The sequence below is a fragment of the Macaca thibetana genome, chromosome 11 (assembly GCF_024542745.1).
Source record: "Macaca thibetana thibetana isolate TM-01 chromosome 11, ASM2454274v1, whole genome shotgun sequence".
In the NCBI taxonomy this organism is placed as follows: domain Eukaryota; kingdom Metazoa; phylum Chordata; class Mammalia; order Primates; family Cercopithecidae; genus Macaca; species Macaca thibetana.
In genome coordinates, this window is record NC_065588.1 from 24,934,811 (window position 1) to 24,954,502 (window position 19,692).

The 19,692-nt window shown below is 40.0% G+C and overlaps 1 protein-coding gene across 3 annotated transcripts in view; it reads right to left on the reverse strand.

The window, feature by feature from the left end:
* BCAT1 (branched chain amino acid transaminase 1) overlaps positions 1 to 19,692 on the reverse strand; it is a 137,447-nt gene that overhangs the window by 18,309 nt on the left and 99,446 nt on the right. For all 3 annotated transcript variants that reach the window (XM_050746722.1, XM_050746721.1, XM_050746723.1), the window contains 3 exons: positions 11,774 to 11,916; positions 6,383 to 6,468; positions 2,618 to 2,758 (listed from right to left, as the gene is read on the reverse strand). In XM_050746722.1, coding sequence (XP_050602679.1) covers positions 2,618 to 2,758; positions 6,383 to 6,468; positions 11,774 to 11,916 — 370 coding nt within the window. The remainder of the gene's footprint in view (positions 1 to 2,617; positions 2,759 to 6,382; positions 6,469 to 11,773; positions 11,917 to 19,692) is intronic.

Sequence of the window (19,692 nt, forward strand, 5' to 3'; positions counted from 1 at the left end):
TCATGTATATGGTGATAACAGATAAGACACTGAAGCAATTCTGCTAAATTCTGCTAAATTCTGTACCTAAAATAGTGGCTAAACTTAAAGAACCCTACCTCTTCCAAGATTCTGAGAATCTGTGAGGATGAATGATTGTCTTCTAGATATTAACTCTCTGGCAGGAATGAGAACTCAAAGATAATTTGCCACAATTTAATGCAAGTCATTCTGGGAGCATAAATTAAAGCGAGTCTATGACTTCATAAAAGGGGCTTCTATACCTATCTCTGGCCCAAGCTAAACTTCCAGGCGCCACTACCTCCACAACATTGGATAGCATGAAGAAATGTGTGGCTGAAAGGGATTTCATGCTTCTAATTTGGATCTGAGTCATGCCTACTCATGCCTTGCTGGCTTGCAGGTTTTGATAGTTTGATTTTAGGAGATAGTCTGTGCTCTCAAACACTTTTCATGTTATACCCTTTAGTATAACAGGATAATTAGATATACTTTTTGGCTGTAAATGCTTCCTAAGCCAGGACCATTAAAATTATGCTAAACTTTATAAACTTCTTATTTCTAGAAGTGAAATAATAATTAAACTTAAAAAAAAAAATCTGGCCTAATGACAACTTCAGTGGATTGATCACATTACCTTGATGCTACCATAGCAAGATATTAAACAGTAGCATTATTATCAATGTAAGTATTGACATAAAACAGAATAATTCTTCTCTCATGAAATAGTCGATCTGTAGATGCAATTATGTCAAGAGCAATCTCTTAAAAGCAAGTTCTAAAACCTCAACAAATGAAGCAGCCACCATTAAAGTCAGAGGAGTTGAGCAAAACTCCAATTAGTTGAGGGAAAATAACTGTAAAGTAAAATGTGAAAACCAGTAGAATTTGCATTTACAGTTGACACTTGAACAACATGGGTTTGAACTACACAAGTTCACTTACACATGGACTTTCTTCTGCCTCTGCCACTCCTAAAACAGCAAGACCAATCCCTCCTCCTCCTCCTCCTCCTCCTCAGCCTACTGACAATGAGGATGAAGACCTTTATGATGATCCACTTCCACATAATGAAGAGTAAATATATTTTCCCTTCCCCATGATTTTCTTAACTTACTTTATTGTAAGAATACATATATAACATATATAATACACAAAACATGTGCCAATCGACTGTTTTTGTTATCAATAAGGCTTCTGGTCAACAGTAGGCTACTAGTAGTTAAGTTTTTGGGGAGTCAAAAGTTATATGTGGGCAGGGCATGGTGACTCACGCCTGTAATGCCGGTACTTTGGGAGGCCAAGGCAGGTGGATCACTTGAACTCAAGAGTTTGAGACCAGCCTGTGCAACATCTTGAAACCCCGTCTCTACAAAAAATACTAAAATTAGCCAGGTGTGGTGGTGCACACCTGTGGTCCCAACTACTTGGGAGGCTGAGGTGGGAGGATTGCTTGAGCTTGGGAGGCGGAGGTTGCAGTGAGCCGAGACTGTGCCCTTGCACTCCAGCATGGGTGACAGAGAAAGACCCTGTCTCAAAAAAAAAAAAAACAAAAAGTTATATGTGGATTTTTCGACTGTATGGGGGTTGACACCCGTAACCCCTGTGTTGTTCAAGGATCCACTGTAATACGAGTAACTTAAGCCAGTTCACATTATAAGAATAATACTTACAAGCTTTTAAGTTATAAAGTTAGATGCCAATGTTAATCATAAGTATTGGAGCTTTGTTATAAAGTGGAAAGCAAAACAATTTGACAAGAAAACAAAAGTATGGCTCATATAAAATCAGACTAATTTACTAAGAGGAGAATCAGACTAATTTACTAAGAGGAGAATATTTCTTCCTACCAAATCCTCAAATTCCTTTTATAAGATTTTAGTAAATGCACCAGGTTTGCCAATAAATAATTCTTGTAAAGTGGTCTACTTAGTATTAATAACAGCATTAATAATAAAAAATCAAGGAATTGACCATTCAAATGCACTTTCCATAACTATTTACCATTTCTAATCCAGTAGTTTGGAAGTACTTTTGTTAACCAGAAACTGAAATGTAACTATCTATAGAGCCTTGCTTAGTGCACTGGTAGGAAGAAAAAGAGAAGAGTAGAAGATTATTGGCATAGCTCCAATCCCAACATTTAGGTAAGACAGATCTTACACGTGTCCAAGGACAAAACTAACTTCCCACCATGTTTGAGCTTACATGAAATCACTGGAAACATAGTAGATATATGCTAATACAGTTTCATCTGGATAAATTGTCCCAGTTATTTTTTTTTTGTAATGCCAAGTTAAACTACAACAACAAAAAACCCAGCAGAGTGCAGTGGTGCACTCCTGTAATCCCAGCAACTCAGGAGGCTGAAGCAGAAGGATTGCTTGAGCCCAGGAGTTTGAGGCTGCAGTGAGCTATGATCACACCAGTGAATAGCCACTGCACTCCAGCCTGGGCAACATAGCGAGACTCCATCTCTTTACAATAAAGAAAAACAACAACGACAAAACTTTTGTACCTTGCGTCTGGGTCCAAATGCAATTTTATTCATACACTTAAATTAAATGTAATTTAATGTGACTGGAAATGATAGGAAGTGAGGAAATACTTGTCGTACCTCGCCTTTGTACAGTATGTCAGAAACTGGGCAAACAACACAGGCTGTACCAGAGCCAAACATCTCCCTCACTCTGTTCCCCTCCAGGGCGGTTGTCAAGTCATCCATGGTGAGGTATCTCTCTGATACCTTAAATTCACCCTGCACGGAATATAAAAAATAACAAATATATTTTAAAGGAAAAGGCATGCAAAACAATTGCCAATATTTATGGTTCCGCTTAACATTCTGATTGCACTTAGACAAGGTCATAACCATCCTTCAAGGGAAAGCTGGAAGGGACACACCATCTTATCAGTGAACACATTGAGGTGTTAAGGAACCTACTTCAAGGTCACAGATTTATATATGAGATTATCAGAATATAAAATATAAGATTATCACCACAAGACACATGGTATACTTTAACATATGCCTCCTTTTTTGCCTTCTTATTTTTTAACTTGTATAAAGTCTTACAAAATTGACGCATCCCAAGAGCTGCTTGATGCATGCTCCATGCTAACAGTGTCTTAGGCTGGGCGCGGTGGCTCACGCCTGTAATCTCTGCAGTTTGGGAGGCTGAGGCAAGTGGATTACTTGAGGTCAGGAGTTTGAGATCAGCCTGGCCAACCTGGTGAAACCCTGTCTCTACTAAAAATACAAAAATTAGCCAGGCGTGGTGGCAGGTACCTGTAATCCCAGCTACTCAGGAGGCAAAGGCAGGAGAATCGCTTGAACCCAGGAGGCAGAGGTTGCAGTGAACCAGGATCACACCACTGCACTCTAGCCTGGGTGACAGAGCGAGACTCTGTCTCAAAAACACAAAACAAACAAAACAAAACAAAATCAGTGTCTTAAACCCTACTTTACCATAAAGAAGAACAATGTATTATGTAATATTAATAATTATAGCTACCATTTATCAAGCACCCGGTATTATGCCAAGTTCTATAATTTTAGGGTAAGTACTATCATCCCCATTTTACAGATGAGGAAACTAAGGTTCAAGGAGGTTGAAGGGCATCTCCAGGGCCACAAAGGAAGTAAATGACAGAAACTCCATTTGAACCCAGGTCTGATCTGATTGGCTCCAAATCTGGTACTCTTTCTACCTTTGTCTTTTTTTTTTTTTTGAGATGGGGTCTTGCCCTGTCACCCAGGCTGGAATGCAGTGGCATAATCTTGGCTCACTGCAGCCTCGACCTCCCAGGCCCAAGTGATCCTCCTGTCTCAGTCTCCTGAGTAACTGGGACCACAGGTGTGTGCTGCCATGCCCAACTAGCTTTTATTTTTTATATTTTATTTTGTAGAGATGGGGGTCTCCCTACGTTGCCCAGGCTGGGCTCATGCGATCTTCCCACCTCAGCCTCCCAAAGTGCTGAGATTATAGTTGTGAGCCACTGTGCACGGCTTACCTATATCTTTTACGGAATAAAGAACAGACTGAGTTCAAATATCTGAAATACTCATTATTTTTAAACATCGAATGTATATTTGGGAAATATACATTTACTTGAGAAATTGTATTGTGTGTATTTTTTTCCTAATATGACTAATAGTTGACTTTACAGTGACAATTCTCTTTCAGTATCACATTCGGTTGATTTTCATCATGGAATTAGTGGTATAACCTCATTGACTTCTGCCTAAGTGTCTGAATATATTCTTTGCTCAAGGATAGGAAATGGGAAAAAGAAAAATCTTGATTCTTTTAAGCTATCTGTTTAAACTGTCGTTTAATTCTCATTCTTTTACCTCAGTGGTTCAATTTCACAATTTGTCAACAAGTTATTTGAATAAAGGGCAACAAAAAATAGAGAGGTTTAAAAAAATAAGATGAGTATTTCTTTTAATTTATAAACCCACAAGAGATAAAAATGGAAATCAAAGCTCTTGGAAATATTCAAAATATTTTGAAAATATTCAAAATATTTGAATATTTAAAAGAAGAACTCATCATGCTGTAAGTAGATTTGGAAGGGCAGGAAGATATGTCTGTAATAGAAATATGGCTCTTTGAAAGTTTCAATTTCTCTCAGTCTACAATTGCAATTATGTTGTTCAAAGGTAAATAAACTGCAGAAAATCAGCCAGATTAATCGAAAACAAGCTGAGTTCTGTGCCCTGAAAAAGAAAAGAAAAGAAAACTCTTTTGTAAATAAGCAGAATTATTTTTACTCTGCTCACCCTTACTTATCTTTGGACAATTTCCCCTATCTGGTAAGCAGTGGTGACCCCTACATGCCTCTTGGCATTTCACGTCTCATGTTTTAAAATAGCTTCTTAAAATAAATTACAGCTATGAAGTCAAGAAAAAATTTCCTCCATAATAACCTATTTTTCATGCTAGCAAATCTTTAGTGTGGGAAAGTATTTCCACTTGCAACTTGTCATCAAACCTTCTGTACTTGGTTGTTATTTTTCTTTAATAAAACAAAAATTACTGAGCTTCAAAAATATCTTTCCAATTGCAAACATATTTAGGACAGGGCAAGCTGTTTGAAATTATACCAACAGTTTGTAAATGCCATGCCCAATGTGCCAGCCAGCATGTAGCAGTTGGGTCTTGTCTACTTCAGGGTTTTGTAGAATTATTTATAGCACGTTTCATCTATTTTCAAAGTCTTTTCCAGAGAAACCATGCTAGTATGATCCTAGATAACGTGTGTGTTTCTAAACATTTGTCCTATTACTACTAGTACTCTTTGACCACAGTAAGCTCAAAGTCATTTCATGTTCTTTGGAGACCATTTTAACACCTGGGTCAAAAGTTCCATCTAAGAACCTTTACCAGACACCCAATTCATTCAATAATTTGTCTTGAATACGTTATGTCATTTCCAAAACCGAATCTTTTTAAATTTTATTTATTTATTTGTTTTTAGAGACATGGTCTCACCCTGTCATTCAGGCTGTAGTGCAGTAGCTTGATCATAGCTCACTGTGACCTTGACCTCCTGATCTTACGCCATCCTCCCACCTCAGCCCCCCTAACTAGCTGGGATGACAGGCATGTTCCACCATGTTCAGCTAATTTTTTTTATTTTTTTGTAGATTTGGGGTCTCACTATGTTGTCCAGGCTGGTCTCAAATTCCTGGGCTCAAGGGATCCTCCTGCCTTGGCCTCCCAAAGTGCTAGAACTATATGCATGAACCACTGCACCTGGTCCACCAAATTGTTTAATATGCTTGCCTGTGTCACACGAATTTGAAAGTCTACTGAAAACAGCTTTACATTTGCTTGCATGTTCTGATTTTAAAATAGGTATGTATATGAAATTTGGAGGATGGGGGTAGGACAGAGAGAAAAAGAAGGCAGCCAAACCAATAATGTTATGTTAGTAAACATTTATATGTCAGTGAAATTATTTCATTTCTATGACAAGCATGGTTATACTGGTATAAATAAAGGAAAGGAAAATTTTCATTGCCATTTGGAAGCAACACAGACTTGAGAAGGACTGGCTGGATGGAGGCACACCAAGTATGAAGCAGATAAAAGTTGGTAGGAGATACCCGGTAGATTGAGACTACTACTAGAATACTTCGCCACTACGACATCTTGCTACACTGGTTTCTCTCTGCCCTCACTAACAAGAATACTTATTTTAATAGTCTTGCCAAGAAAGTCCTTCTAGAAGAATACTTGTCATTCATGTTAGAATTTAAAGATTAGATAACATTGGTTGGAACCACAGGATATTATTTCAACACTTGGCTGGGCTTATTTTGATTATTTTTTATTTCAGGCTTACAAAAGTTGTTCATATCAAAGGCACCCACCCACTGATGTGCCAGGTCCAGAATGCACTGCCTTGTCACTCCTGGAAGAATGATGCCATCTAGCGGAGGAGTTGCCAGTTCTTCTTCTGTCAATCAGAAATTGGGATATTTTCAAACTTTTACTACATTAGGCATGCCTTATAATCAACAGCCATTAAAAAAAAAAAATCACAATTTGGTAGTAACAAACATCAAGAAAATGTTACTGTTCTGCATGGTCAAATTTCCCAAATCAGTTCACACTTCAGGTAGACCCTATTTAAAAAAGAAGGAACAAAAGGAAGGAAGGAAGGAAGGAAGGAGGGAGGGAGGGAGGGAGGGAGGGAGGGAGGGAGGGAGGGAGGGAGGGAGGGAGGGAGGGAAGGAAGGAAGGAAGGAAGGAAGGAAGGAAGGAAGGAAGGAAGGAAGGAAGGAAGGAAGGAAGGAAGGAAGGAAGGAAATCTAATCATCTTCAGTTTACCCTTAACCAGTAAAATAATGAGATGGCTTTCCACCAACAAACAGTAAGAGTTATTGCATGGTCTTAAGAGGAACATTCTGAAGTGAAAATTTACCTTAGCAGATGAAAGGTGGTTAGTAACTAGAATAATGTAGATAAGATCTTACTCAGAAAAACTGGTCATTACTAAACCTTCCAAGAATGCTACGGAGGAGGCTATCACCAAGAAGTGTGCGTGCCTACTCAGGCTTGTCTCTGCTTCCACGCTGCCCTTGGAGAGTCTAATTTTTTTTTTTTTAAGGTGGAGTTTTGCTCGTTACCCAGGCTGGAGTGCAGTGGCGCCATCTCAGCTCAATGCAACCTCTGCCTCCCAGGTTCAAGTGATTCTCCTGCCTCAGCCTCCTGAGTAGCTGCGATTACAGGTGTGTGCCACCACGCCCAGCTAATTTTTGTATTTTTAGTAGAGACGAGGTTTCACCGTCTCTACTGGTCTCGAACTCCTGACCTCAGATGATCTGCCCACCTCGGCTTCCCAAAGTGCTGGGATTACAAGCGTGAGCCACCGTGCCCAGCCTGAGAGTCTATCTTTAGTGATTTTTCAAACCTGGTGGAGCACCAGCAACAAGTATGAAGATGCTGCCTTCGCCCTCTGAGATTCAAATGTAATGTGCTCGTCAGAGTGAGCTCAAGCATGTATATGGCTAAAAAAGAAGACACTCAAGAAACAAAACTCCAAAGCTGAGCTACTGCTCTACTGTGAGAAGACTGCAGACATCCCTAACTACTGTGAGGTCTAGGAGGACCGTTGTCCACAGGCATCATGTGTGATCCATCAGCTGCACAAGCTCTCCTTACAGTACCCTCTGGCACTCAGCATCTCCCTTTCCTCCCCACCTCTGACACCCAGGAGTCTGAATCTAGTGAGTGCTGACACTGAGGCCAGCACCCTCTCCCTCAGTACACGGTGGTTCTGGGCTTGCCTACTCCACTGGGGTTACATCAGACATGCCCAACAGCCAAGCTCTATCTGGAATACCAAACTCTATCTTCATCCTTCTATCCTCAAAATCGGGCATTGTGCCTAGCCCAGAGTGTATATAATAAATGTTTTTGAGTAAAAAATAAATGAATAAGTTATCTTCGCTAGGATACAGCAGTATGGCTTTTTTGAATTTTGTTTCTGAAAATCATCTGCTGAAAATTGCTTTCTGGAAAGGAGAAAATTTGTTCTTGGCAATGTTCTTAGGGCTACTCTTTGTCGTGTTTAGAAGTGTTGATGATCTCAAAATAAACATGTGTTTTGCAATAGCTAGCCAACTAGATACATAAATGTATGGATCTATTTGTGTGTGTATATGTATGTACGCGCACACACACACACTTCCAGTGCCCCCAAACCGGACCTTTCCTAAAGCTTGCTGAGTTCTGAGACTACATCAAGTTAAATGAAAACAGCAGCCCCGCATGTGCAAGTGCTGTTTTGTGAAACATATTTAACACCCAGAACTGTAACCACTAGCCTGAGGTCAAGGAACAGAACATCTGCTTCTCTGGTTGCCAGACAGAGATGATGACATGACAACATTTGGGTGAGAAATATTCATTTTCCTCTGCAACCACAAACATACTTACAAGAGCCAGAACTCACTCCAGATTGCCCAACATGAGGAAAACAGAACCTACAAATGCAGCTTGTTTTTGACAAAGAAATCATTTTTAGGAGATGAGGAATTTAGAAGCAATAATAGCAGGATTCATCTGTGACTTCCCAAAGTCAAACACTAATGGAAACCAGGAATGTAGGTCTGCATAAGTGCCCTAAACACCATCAGCACAATTAGCCATTTATTCTACAAATACATATTGAGTGCTGTTTACTGTTTCAAGCTCTTTGAATACAGCAGTGAACAAAATTGACGTATCTCCCTGCTTACTTTCTAATAGACACAGCTAAACATTTATTGTGTTGACAGTATGTTAGACTACAGAGGGGGAAATAAAGAAGGAAAAGCAATGGAGAATGCTGGGGAGAAATGGGAAAGGGAGTTTATGATTTTGATTAAGAGCTCAAGGAAAGCCGGACTCAGAATGGGATTTGTAAGCAAAGATTTGGAGGATGTCAAAGAGCAAGCGGCACAGACATCTGAGGAAGAGTGCTCCAAGTCGAGTCCACATTCACGCCTGACGTGTCCGAGAGGACTCGTGATATGGTCTGAGCAAAACCGAGACTCATTGCCATGGTTGTTTTCCCAAAGTGACTGTGAACTCAACCACGAGGACTGGGTCTTATTTTTCAGGGTATCTCCAGGGTCCAGGATATGATACAATGCTTTGTTCAAATGGTGAATAGCAAGTGTATGGGTTAAATTACTCATCAACAGAGTGATGATGTGTGATCTTACCACCATGGGTGCTGTTACTGAAATCAAAACTCCCATGGCTTACAAGCTGAGTGCCACACATAGTGACTGTGCATGGCACTGTGCTTTGAACACACACTATCCACCACCCCATCCACCTTCCTGCACCAGCCATCTCAACCAACAGGAGCAGCGTGTGTGGGCACCCATGAAAAGAAGGCAGGCTGTTACCAAAGAACTCTGCTTATACCTCCTATCGGTAACGTTTGTGAAAATCAATATTGTGCTGATTTTCAACTCATTCTTCATTGTAGTTTCCTAAAACCATATGATATAAATCAAAGTTATTTCAGAATTGCATGTCTTTTTTTCAGCCCAAAAGTTTTTCCTAACATTCTATTTACTTCAAATATTTATTCTATTTCCTTTCTTTCTCCTTATTCTGAATTTTATTTTTTCTGTTAGATGAACATCCCCAAAGTGAAGGAGTATATTAAAACTAAAGTTATCCCAGGCAACCATAACCTGAATAGTAACTAACACTCTTAAGGTCTTGTATATTTTCCAAGAGGCAGAAGACAAATTCACTCATTTCTATTCTGACCTTTAAAAGACATGGTGGAAATGTTTCATGATTATTGTTTGGATAAAGAACAATTTTCCACCAGGACAGTTTCTGGTGTTTCTGGTTAAATCATGTAGCTCTGATTCAGAGTGTACTTAAATTGTGACATCTCCCATCCATAAAAATAATGATGGTACCACCTCTGAATGATGTAACTGTTTTTGTTTTGAGTTGTGTGGTTTTTTGGTGGAGTTTGGGGTGGGGGTAAGAGCGGCCAGATGGGAAGGAGAGTTGAATCGGCCTATTATCTTCTCAGTGCAGAGGTCAACACTGGCTACAATCTTCCAAGCGTAGCTTTTGCTATATGTCACATATAGTAACTCAAATTTATAAATCATAAATATTCCAGTATAAATTTTATTTCCAAACAGTGCCAAGTACAAACAGCAGGAATGGAAGGATGAGAATGATCTGTATCTGGTTTTTCCTATGCCAAGGATTACCAATGGCCAAGCCCAGGACAAGGCGTACTCATCATACCTTCTGTTTATTCTACCTCTGACTGCAATATAAGACTCATCTTGTTAGTCTCTGCAACTAACACTAAAATTAGTACTTAGCTCTGAATTCAGCCACGTCGAAATTACCATTTTCCTCTTTTTATAGCCAAATAACACTAGAGCAAGAAAGGCTACTGTAGCTACTTTCAAATATAAATTGCATTTTAAAAAATTTAATTGAAACCACTGGGACTTCATAAGTATTTGGAAACATCATTTATATTTCTAGTCTCTATAATTGCTACTGTGAAATGAACAACCTAAGAATGTAAACAAGTCCAAAAATATGTTTCTAAATTTGGTATGATTATCAAAATTCTAATAGAAATAAATGCCTGTTTTTCTCCCACCATTGGCCATTTAATTCAATATCATACACAGTGCCAACACTTCACTGAACCCCTGTGGTCTCTGCCAACTAATAAAAAGAACAGCAAAGAAAAGTAATGAGTAGTCAGGATATTAAAGATAATAGAGAAATACCGATTTCTATAGTGGATATATGAAATTGTCTTGAATGAACCAGGATCTAGATACAATCCCAAGATACATGATTTGTCTTTTAAAATGGTGTTCTTTAATCAAACTGAGCTCTAGAGTAAATTTGGAGAGACTGTGATACATTTTCAAAATATGTAGAAAGGGCAACAATTGTTAAAAGAATTACAGCCAGATAGTACACAAAATCCTTCCAGTAGAATCAGTACACTGCATTTATTACTATAGCATTTTATATACGGTATATGGTAAATGACCATTGACCTGATCTGAGACCTATCTCCAAATGCAAGGTGTTCAGATAGGAAAATCGTTGGGGAACAGCAGAAGGGATAAGGAAGCAAATCTTCCAATCATGGTAACTTAAATCCCTTAATGTGACATCTCAATATCTCAATAATCAGTACATCTAGAGCGAAAAAACAAAAAAAAACACGAAAAACGAAAAACTTCTAGAGCTTCTTTAAATCGAAACTCGGCTGTGCAGTGCAGTGGCTCACACCTGTAATCCCAGCACTTTGGGAGGTCAAGGCTGGTGGATCACCTGAGGTCAGTTCAGGAGTTCAAGACCAGCCTGGGCAACATGGTGAAACCTCGTCTCTACTAAAAAAAAATACAAAAGTTAGCTGGGTGTGGTGGCAGGCGCCTGTAATCCCAGCTACTTAGGAGGCTGAGGCAGCAGAACTGCTTGAACCAGGGAGGTGCAGGTTGCAGTGAGCTGAGATCACACCATCGCACTCCAGCCTGGGTGACACAGTGATACTCCACTTCTTAAAATAAAAAAACAAAACAAAAAACAAAACAAACAAACAAAAAACCTCATGTCTATTTGCGCAGCAAAAGCACAGTAGTCCTTACTCAGCCTGGGACTGTGCTACTTACTCCCTTGCACTAAATTTCTAGCTCTTGTCTTTCTGGTCCTGTTGAAAATGACTGAGAAATGCGCAGAGTGAAATCTGAGTGGATTACCTCCATCTTCATTTATCCAGTAAAGAAAAAGATTCATAGTTCCCACTTCAGTGATCTGATGGTCCTTTCCATAGAGCCACAGGACCTGCTGACACCCATTATCCACTGCTTCGCACTGGGCAAAAAGAGATGATCCATAATTCCTTCAAGAAAGAGAAAACATGCAGGTTACAAACGTATTTCATCCCCACTCCCTCATCTTCTACACTCTGATAGCCTCGAGTTCTTAATTCACATGTGGACGTAGTGAAGGTATTATGTTCTTAATATATACACACTCTGTAGTCAGCTGCATAACCTTAAAGGAAAACTCTTTAGAGAATCTAAGTGATTTAACTGCATTCATCAGAGACAGAACAATGTGAAACCTTGAAATCTTAACTGGAGAAGTAATAATAGAAGAACACAGGTAAATAGCCAAGTTAATGAGAACAGTTAAAAGTTACTGAGTATGTTTCCACACACCAAGCAATTTTACATGAATTACTTCAATCTCACATCAATACTACAAAGTAGACACTATCATTATTTCCATTGTTCAGATGAGAAACGGAGGTTTAGAGAAGTAACTTCTGTCAAGTTTCTGCAGAAGAGCACCAAGTGTGCGCACTTTTATCTAAGACCTTCTAACGTATCCAAAGAACACATGATGCCCAATTCCCGGAAAAGATAGGACAAATATTAAATGTTAAAGATAGGACACATGTTAAAAGTCTTGATGTTGACCAAAAAGTATTTCAAAAGCTTATTTTTCTCAGCCTGCACCATTCATCCCAGATTATTTAAAATGAAAGGAACAAAGTACATTTTTCTGGAATGACAATTTAGTGTTATAATACTTTTAACGTATATCTTTTATCTAAACTTATATGGGAAAATTATGGAGTATATTATAAAATAGGGTTGAATATTTTAGACAAAACATGACAGTCCTCAAATAAATGTGATAGCTGCTTGCCTCCATACACTCCTGGCTGTATAACTAAGTATGAGAAGTACTGCCATAAGACAGTCAGTCAGGGGTCAGGAATAAATTCCAGACCCCCCATTGCACTATGAAATCCCCAGAAATACACAAAAACAAACAATGAAAAACAACTAAAACGACTACAAATGTACTAATGTAAAACTCCTACATTACATTAATGTAATCTACCACAAAATACCTGTTTAGGTCTCTTAGAGTATCTCTTTTACATCTGGGTAAAATCACAATTTGTGTTGTTGTCTAAATAAAAGTTGAGCATGAGGCCAGGCGCAGTAGCTCATGTCTATAATCCCAGCACTTTAGGAGCCCGAGATGGGCGGATCACTTGAGGTCAGGAGTTTGAGACCAGCCCGGCCAACATTGTGAAACCCTGTCTCTACTGCAAATACAAGAACTAGCTGGGCGTGGTGGCGGACGCCTATAATCTCAGCTACTAGGGAGGCTGAGGCAGGAGAATCATTTGAACTTGGGTGGGGGGCGGCAAATGTTGCAGTGAGCCGAGATTGCACTCTGCACTCCAGTCTGGGTGACAGAGTGAGACTCGGTCTCAAAAATAATAATAATAATAACAAATATTAGAGCCACATGTGAATGTTTATCTACTGTTTTCATCTGCACAGCCTCCCTTCCCACTATATTCCATACTCTTATAAAAACATGGTCTTTCTATAGAGCTATGTCATTATGCTTAGATTGATAATATAGCATCTTTCCCTACCGCAGCTGATGACAATATAGGATCTTGCTCTGCCGCAGCTCAATTAAAGGGTGGGCATTTAACCTAAGATAGTCACATGATTCCTCCTTTGGGTACATTCACTCATTTTAATGTCTATAACCTGAAATATAGGCATTTTCTCCTTTCTGGTGTTGCTTACTTGGTATGATGTAAACCTGGGGTCGGCTGTGTCCATGATCACATTTCACAGAAGAAAGCATCTGAAGCAGAGCCCTAGGCCAACATGGAGCCAGAAGCTCTGACCAGAGATAGAGGACAGAGATAGAGGAAGAAGGGAAGAAAAAGGGGGATGTGCAAAGGACACAAGAAACTTGGAAATAATTTCTTTAACCCCTAGCAAGTCCACTGCCAGCATCCTAGTTTCATAAGTCAATAGATCCCTTGTCTGCTTAAGATCATTTTGAGGCCAGGTGCAGTGGCTCACGCCTGTAATTCCAGCACTGGGGAGGCCGAGACAGGTGGATCACCTGAGGTAGGCAGTTCGAGACCAGCCTGACCAACATGAAGAAATTCCATCTCTACTAAAAATACAAAAAAATTAGCCGGGCGTGGTGGCGAATGCCTGTAATCCCACCTACTCTAGAGGCTGAGGCAGGAGAGTCTCTTGAACTCAGGAGGTAGAGGCTGCAGTGAGCCAAGATCAGGCCATTGCACTCCAGCCTAGGCAACAAGAGTGAAACTAGTCTCAAAACAAACAAACAAACAAAAAAATCATTTCAAGTTGGTTTTCTGACTTGCAACTGAAAGAATATTGACTAACAGCTGAAATATTCCAGTAAACTATGGAAAACAGACATCATACCATGATGATTGCCAACTGGAACATGATGACGTTGACTCACACCAAGGTAATGTTAAGAGTCATTAAAAGAGCTGGGCACAGTGGCTTATGCATGTAATCCCAGCACTTTGGGAGGTCGAGGTGGGCGGAACACTTGAGGTCAGGAGTTCGAGACCAGCCTGGCCAACATGGTGAAACCTCGTCTCTACCAAAAATATAAAAAATTAGCCATGTGTAGTGGAGCACACCTGTAATCCCAGCTACTCGGGAGGCTGAGGCAGGAGAACCACTTGAACCTGGGAGGCGGAGGTTGCAGCGAGCCGAGATCGTGCTACTGCACTCCAGCCTGGGAGATAGAGTGAGATTCCATCCCCGCCACCAAAAAAAAAAAAAAAAGAGTCATTAAAAGACCCTTAAAACATACACTTCTAAATACAGATGACAAAATGTAAATTCTTGGCCAATGTGGAGATGAAGCAAGTCTGGTATACAGACAGGAAGCTATTAAAAATATAAATAGATAAATAAATATGAAAAAGACAACAGATAGGAAGCTATAGTTTAATGACCATAAAAATTCAAAAAACCTTATTCATAATTGATAGTAAATAGAGTTAAATTATAAATGCTTTTTAATAATTAGTATAAACCAGATTGCAGGGGATGTCCAGTAGAAAGACCGTGGTACAGCCCTTGCACTTTGCCTCATTTAATCCATCTGGCAAACAAAAATATCTGCTTTATATACCTCATTGGGTTGTTTGGAAAAAATAAATAATAACAATAAAAGCCAAAAAATGAGTTACATGAGACTGTATTCAATATCCTAATGAAATTAATTGAGACTGTATTCAATATCCTAATGAAATTAAGTTTTAAAAAATAACTATTTTGGTGGGGTGTGATGGCTCATGCTTGGAATCCCAGTAACTCGGGAGATGGAAGCAGGAGGATCGTTTGAGGCCAGAAGTTCCAGACAAGCCTGGGCAACACAGCGAGACTGCATCTCTAAAAAACAATAACTATTTTACTTGAATTTTTTCTCATTCATAGACACAACTGTGAAGTTTGACCATACCTGAAAATAAATTATTTTTCATATACAAAATGCCTTTTAGACTGCATTAAAAAACACATAGAGAATTCTTACCAGATGAATATTTAGCCTTTCAAAGAAGCGTCTACATACAAATGGATACACACTTTTGAAAGTGCAGCTGAGCCGGGCGCGGTGGCTCACGCCTGTAATCCCAGCACTTTGGGAGGCCGAGACGGGTGGATCACGAGGTCAGGAGATCGAGACCATCCTGGCTAACACGGTGAAGCCCCGTCTCTACTAAAAATACAAAAAATTAGCCGGGCGCGGTGGCGGGCGCCTGTAGTCCCAGCTACTCGGGAGGCTGAGGCAGGAGAATGGCGTGAACCCGGGAGGCGGAGCTTGCAGTGAGCCGAGATGGCGCCACCGCACTCCAGCCTGGACGACAGAGCGAGACTCCGTCTCAAAAAAAAAAAAAAAAGTGTAGCTGAATTAGGCTGGGCACGGTGGTTCACGCCTGTAATCCCAGCACTTTGGGAGGCCAAGGCAGGTGGATCACGAGGTCAAGAGACCGTGACCATCCTGGCCAACCTGGTGAAACCCGTCTCTACTAAAAACACACCAAAAAAATTAGCCGGGCGTGGTGGTGCATGCCTGTAGTCCCAGCTACGCGGGAGGCTGAGGCTGGAGAATTGCTTGAACCCGGGAGGCGGAGGTTGCAGTGAGCCGAGATCACGCCATTGCACTCCAGCCTGGGTGACAGAGCAAGACTCCATCAAAAAAAGGAAGGAAGGAAGGGAGGGAGGGAGGAAGGAAGGGAGGGAGGGAGGAAGGAAGGGAGGGAGGGAGGGAGGCAGGGAGGGAGGGAGTGAGGCAGGGAGGCAGGGAGGCAGGAAGGCAGGGAGGCAGGCAGGCAGGAAGGAAAAGTAAGTAGCTGAATTAAAACCATAGCTCCTCAGCTTCATGAAGCACTGGGTAGGGAAAGAGAATTAAAGATAGTGACTATTTCAATGCACTGAAAAGGAAAGGGTTTCTTATGTTTAGTGTTAGATTGATTGATTGATATATTACATTCTATAGATGGTCTTTATTCTCCCAAATTTTAATTTTCTCAACGTTCTCTCACAGGTGTAAGCTATATGATTAATGTCCACAGGATAACTGATACCATGGTAATATAGTTGGGTTCCCGCCCATGTGCTGCCAATATTCATAAGAGAAACATGTTCTTGGAGGAAACAGAAAAATGAAAAAGTAAGAAAGCTATTGACATAGAAACATTTCAACATAGTTTTAAATAGAATAGATATCTGGGAGAATAGACATATTAAATACATCCCTCCAAAAGAATAAATTCTATTATGTAAAACTTAACTGATTTCTTCTAAGATAAAGAGAGTCCAGGAAACGAAATGAGACAGTGAGAAAACCTCACAACATCAGTGACGGTGAGAGGTTACTACAGGTTGAGGATCCCTAATTCAAAACTTCGAAATGCTCCAAAATCTGAAACTTTTCAGTGCCAACATGATGCTCAATTTGGATTTCGAATTTTTCGGATTAGGGATGCTCAAAGAGAAATATTCCAAAATTTGACATCCAAAACACATCTGATCCCAAGCATTTCAGATAAGAGATATGTAACCCATACCTGCCAGACTGGGTACTAAGTACTTAACCACGTTATTTCACTGAGTCATCTAAAAACAACCCTAGACTTTATTGTTCTTTGGAAGACTTGGAGAAAGAGAGGATTCAGTTCTAGAAGATCTCACAGATAGTTAAGTGTGTAACTCCCAGACACTTGACTCCTAAGCCCAAGCTTTTAACCATCAGGGTACCATTAGGTTATCATACTGCATTTGCTGAGAGCTTTCTATATGCCGAGTACTGTCCTAGGCACTTTCTATTATCTCACTTAATCTGTGCAAGGTATTATTGCCGCAACTTTATAAATGAGGAAACTGATACATAGAGCAGGTAAGTAACATGCCCAAGGCAAGTAGGTTGGTTTGTTTTTAAGACTTCAAGTTTTTTCAGAGCAGTTTTAGGTTCCCACCAAAACTAAAAGGAAAGTACAAAGATTTCCTGTATCCCCTTCTCCGCATCCAAATGAATAGTTTCTACCATTACCAATGCCTCACACCAGAGTGGTACATTTGCTGCAATGAATGAACCACACCGACATACCATTATTACCTGAAGTCTAGAGTTTTCATTAGTGTTCATTCCTGGTGTACATTCTATGGATTTGGACAAATCTATAATGACATGTATGCACCCTTATGGCAGTTAGGTTTTTAAGCCAGGTCTTTCTGACTTCAAAGCTTGTACTCTTAAATGCAGAATCAGAATGCAATGAAAAAAAGAAAAAACTAAGAGAGAGAGGTAATTTGTGTGTGTGTGTGCACGTGTGCACGTGCAAGAGAGAGAGAAAAAGAAAGAGAGAATGACAGAAAGCCTTATTCCTCCCAAATTAACTAAGGAATCACCTGGGACTAAAAATGTTTCTACAGGGCAAGACCTTTCTCTAGCTCAGTGCGTCTCAAGCTTGGCTGCATGCTAAAGAATCCTGATGCTCAGTCTCTGCCCCAGACCAAATAAACCAGAATCTCTGGAGGAAGGAACCAGGCATCAGTATTTGGTAACACTCCCAGATGATCTTAATTTGTAACCAAGGTGAGGCCCATTGTACTGGGCCTCTCCTTCAGCTGTGTGCAACTGTATTGCTTTTCTCACTTGTGTATATTTAGAAATAGAAGGATAATGCTACCTCAAAACCTTCAATATAGTGGCATAATCTCAGAATTAAAAAAAAAAAAGCTTCTCTCTTTTCCTCAGATTCACTTAGATAGAAAGCAGAAAGTTCTTGAGCTTATGAGACTCAATAGTTATTTAAAAATACCAGTTGACTATGGTTGTCATAAAAAATGCTCAAGGGTAATTGTTGACTTAATTAGGTTTACAGATGTAATGATACACACAACTAAAGTTGACTCCAAATGTCTTTGCCAACTCAACAGGATAATACTAAATGTGGAATCTTTTGTTCCCCTTGTACTTCTCCAGGTAAGAAGCATAGGAGACAGCCCTAGAACATTTTGGAAGTGATAGGCATATAGGTTAAATGCCCATCCTTTTGGTTACCACCTTCCCTCTTGCCATTTTTAATTTATGATTTCAATACTTTCTTCTCCAGTCTCTTCCTTTCCTAAGAGATTTCAAGTCAATTTCCATTGATCATAGTCCACCTGAGCCTAATGAATCAAATATATTTTATAATAGATTTTATTTTTTTAGAGCACTTTTAGATTCACAAAGAAATTGAGCAAAAAGTAACAGAATTCCCCTATTACACCCCTTCCCGACTACCCTCTCAGTTTTTCTTATTATTATCATCTTGCATTAGTGTGGTCCACAAGTTCATAGTTTACATTAGGGTTCACTCTGTGTTGTACTGAAAGCATTAATTTTTAACTGCCCTACAGTGATCATGTATTCTGCGACAATGCATTAAATCATCATTTACAAATAAATTACAACCTGCCCAAAAACCGGTTAATAAAGATTGCCCTGCAATTTCTGTGTCCCCATGTTATCTTTTTCCTAGACAGGTAGGGGGAGCTAGAAAGCAATATTTTAAAAAAGGAAACTTTTTCCTTATTACATCTCACCCAGATTGTTGATTTACTCTCTCTCTATGGTATATATGTGGTATGCAGTGGTACATAGGCACATGCTCTGTGAAGAAGTTTGAACCAGTAAAAAAAGAAATCAAGAGTCAACAAAAGGAGTGTTCAGCCTGGCTAGCCTAGGACACAGGAAGGTGTGCTCTAAGCCAGAAGGAGAAAAGACTTCCTAGTTTTAACGCATTCCATTTGGATTTCTCGACCCATTGAGGGAATGCAGTTGCTAAAGTTGCCAGTGGGGATGACTTTTATAACCATTCTTTTTTCCTTTGGGTAGGTGAGGAGAGAAAAGAAAAATACAGCAAGACTACAGAAGGGTCAAATCCAGTGGTCATTGCCTCTAATACCCCAGCAGCATGTCATGTGACTCTCTCCTGCCTCCTGAACCTACAGGTCCTACCAGGGCCCACAAGACTGCCATGGACACCTTTTTGGACAGTTGCTGCCCTGGGTATGTGAACAGCACCATTTGATACATGCAAAGCAAGAACCCATGCTGCTTAATCCAGTTACTCTCGTTCACCCATAGGGGCATTCCTAACTCATGGCCAAGTCCACCCCTGAAATCGTCCAACACTTTTTAAATGCTCTTATATTCCCTGCCAGCTACATATGGCCTATGAGACTGGCCTGACAGAGCCAAAGCAGGGCTGTCCCGCAGCCAGTTGGCAGCAGGTGTGGCCACA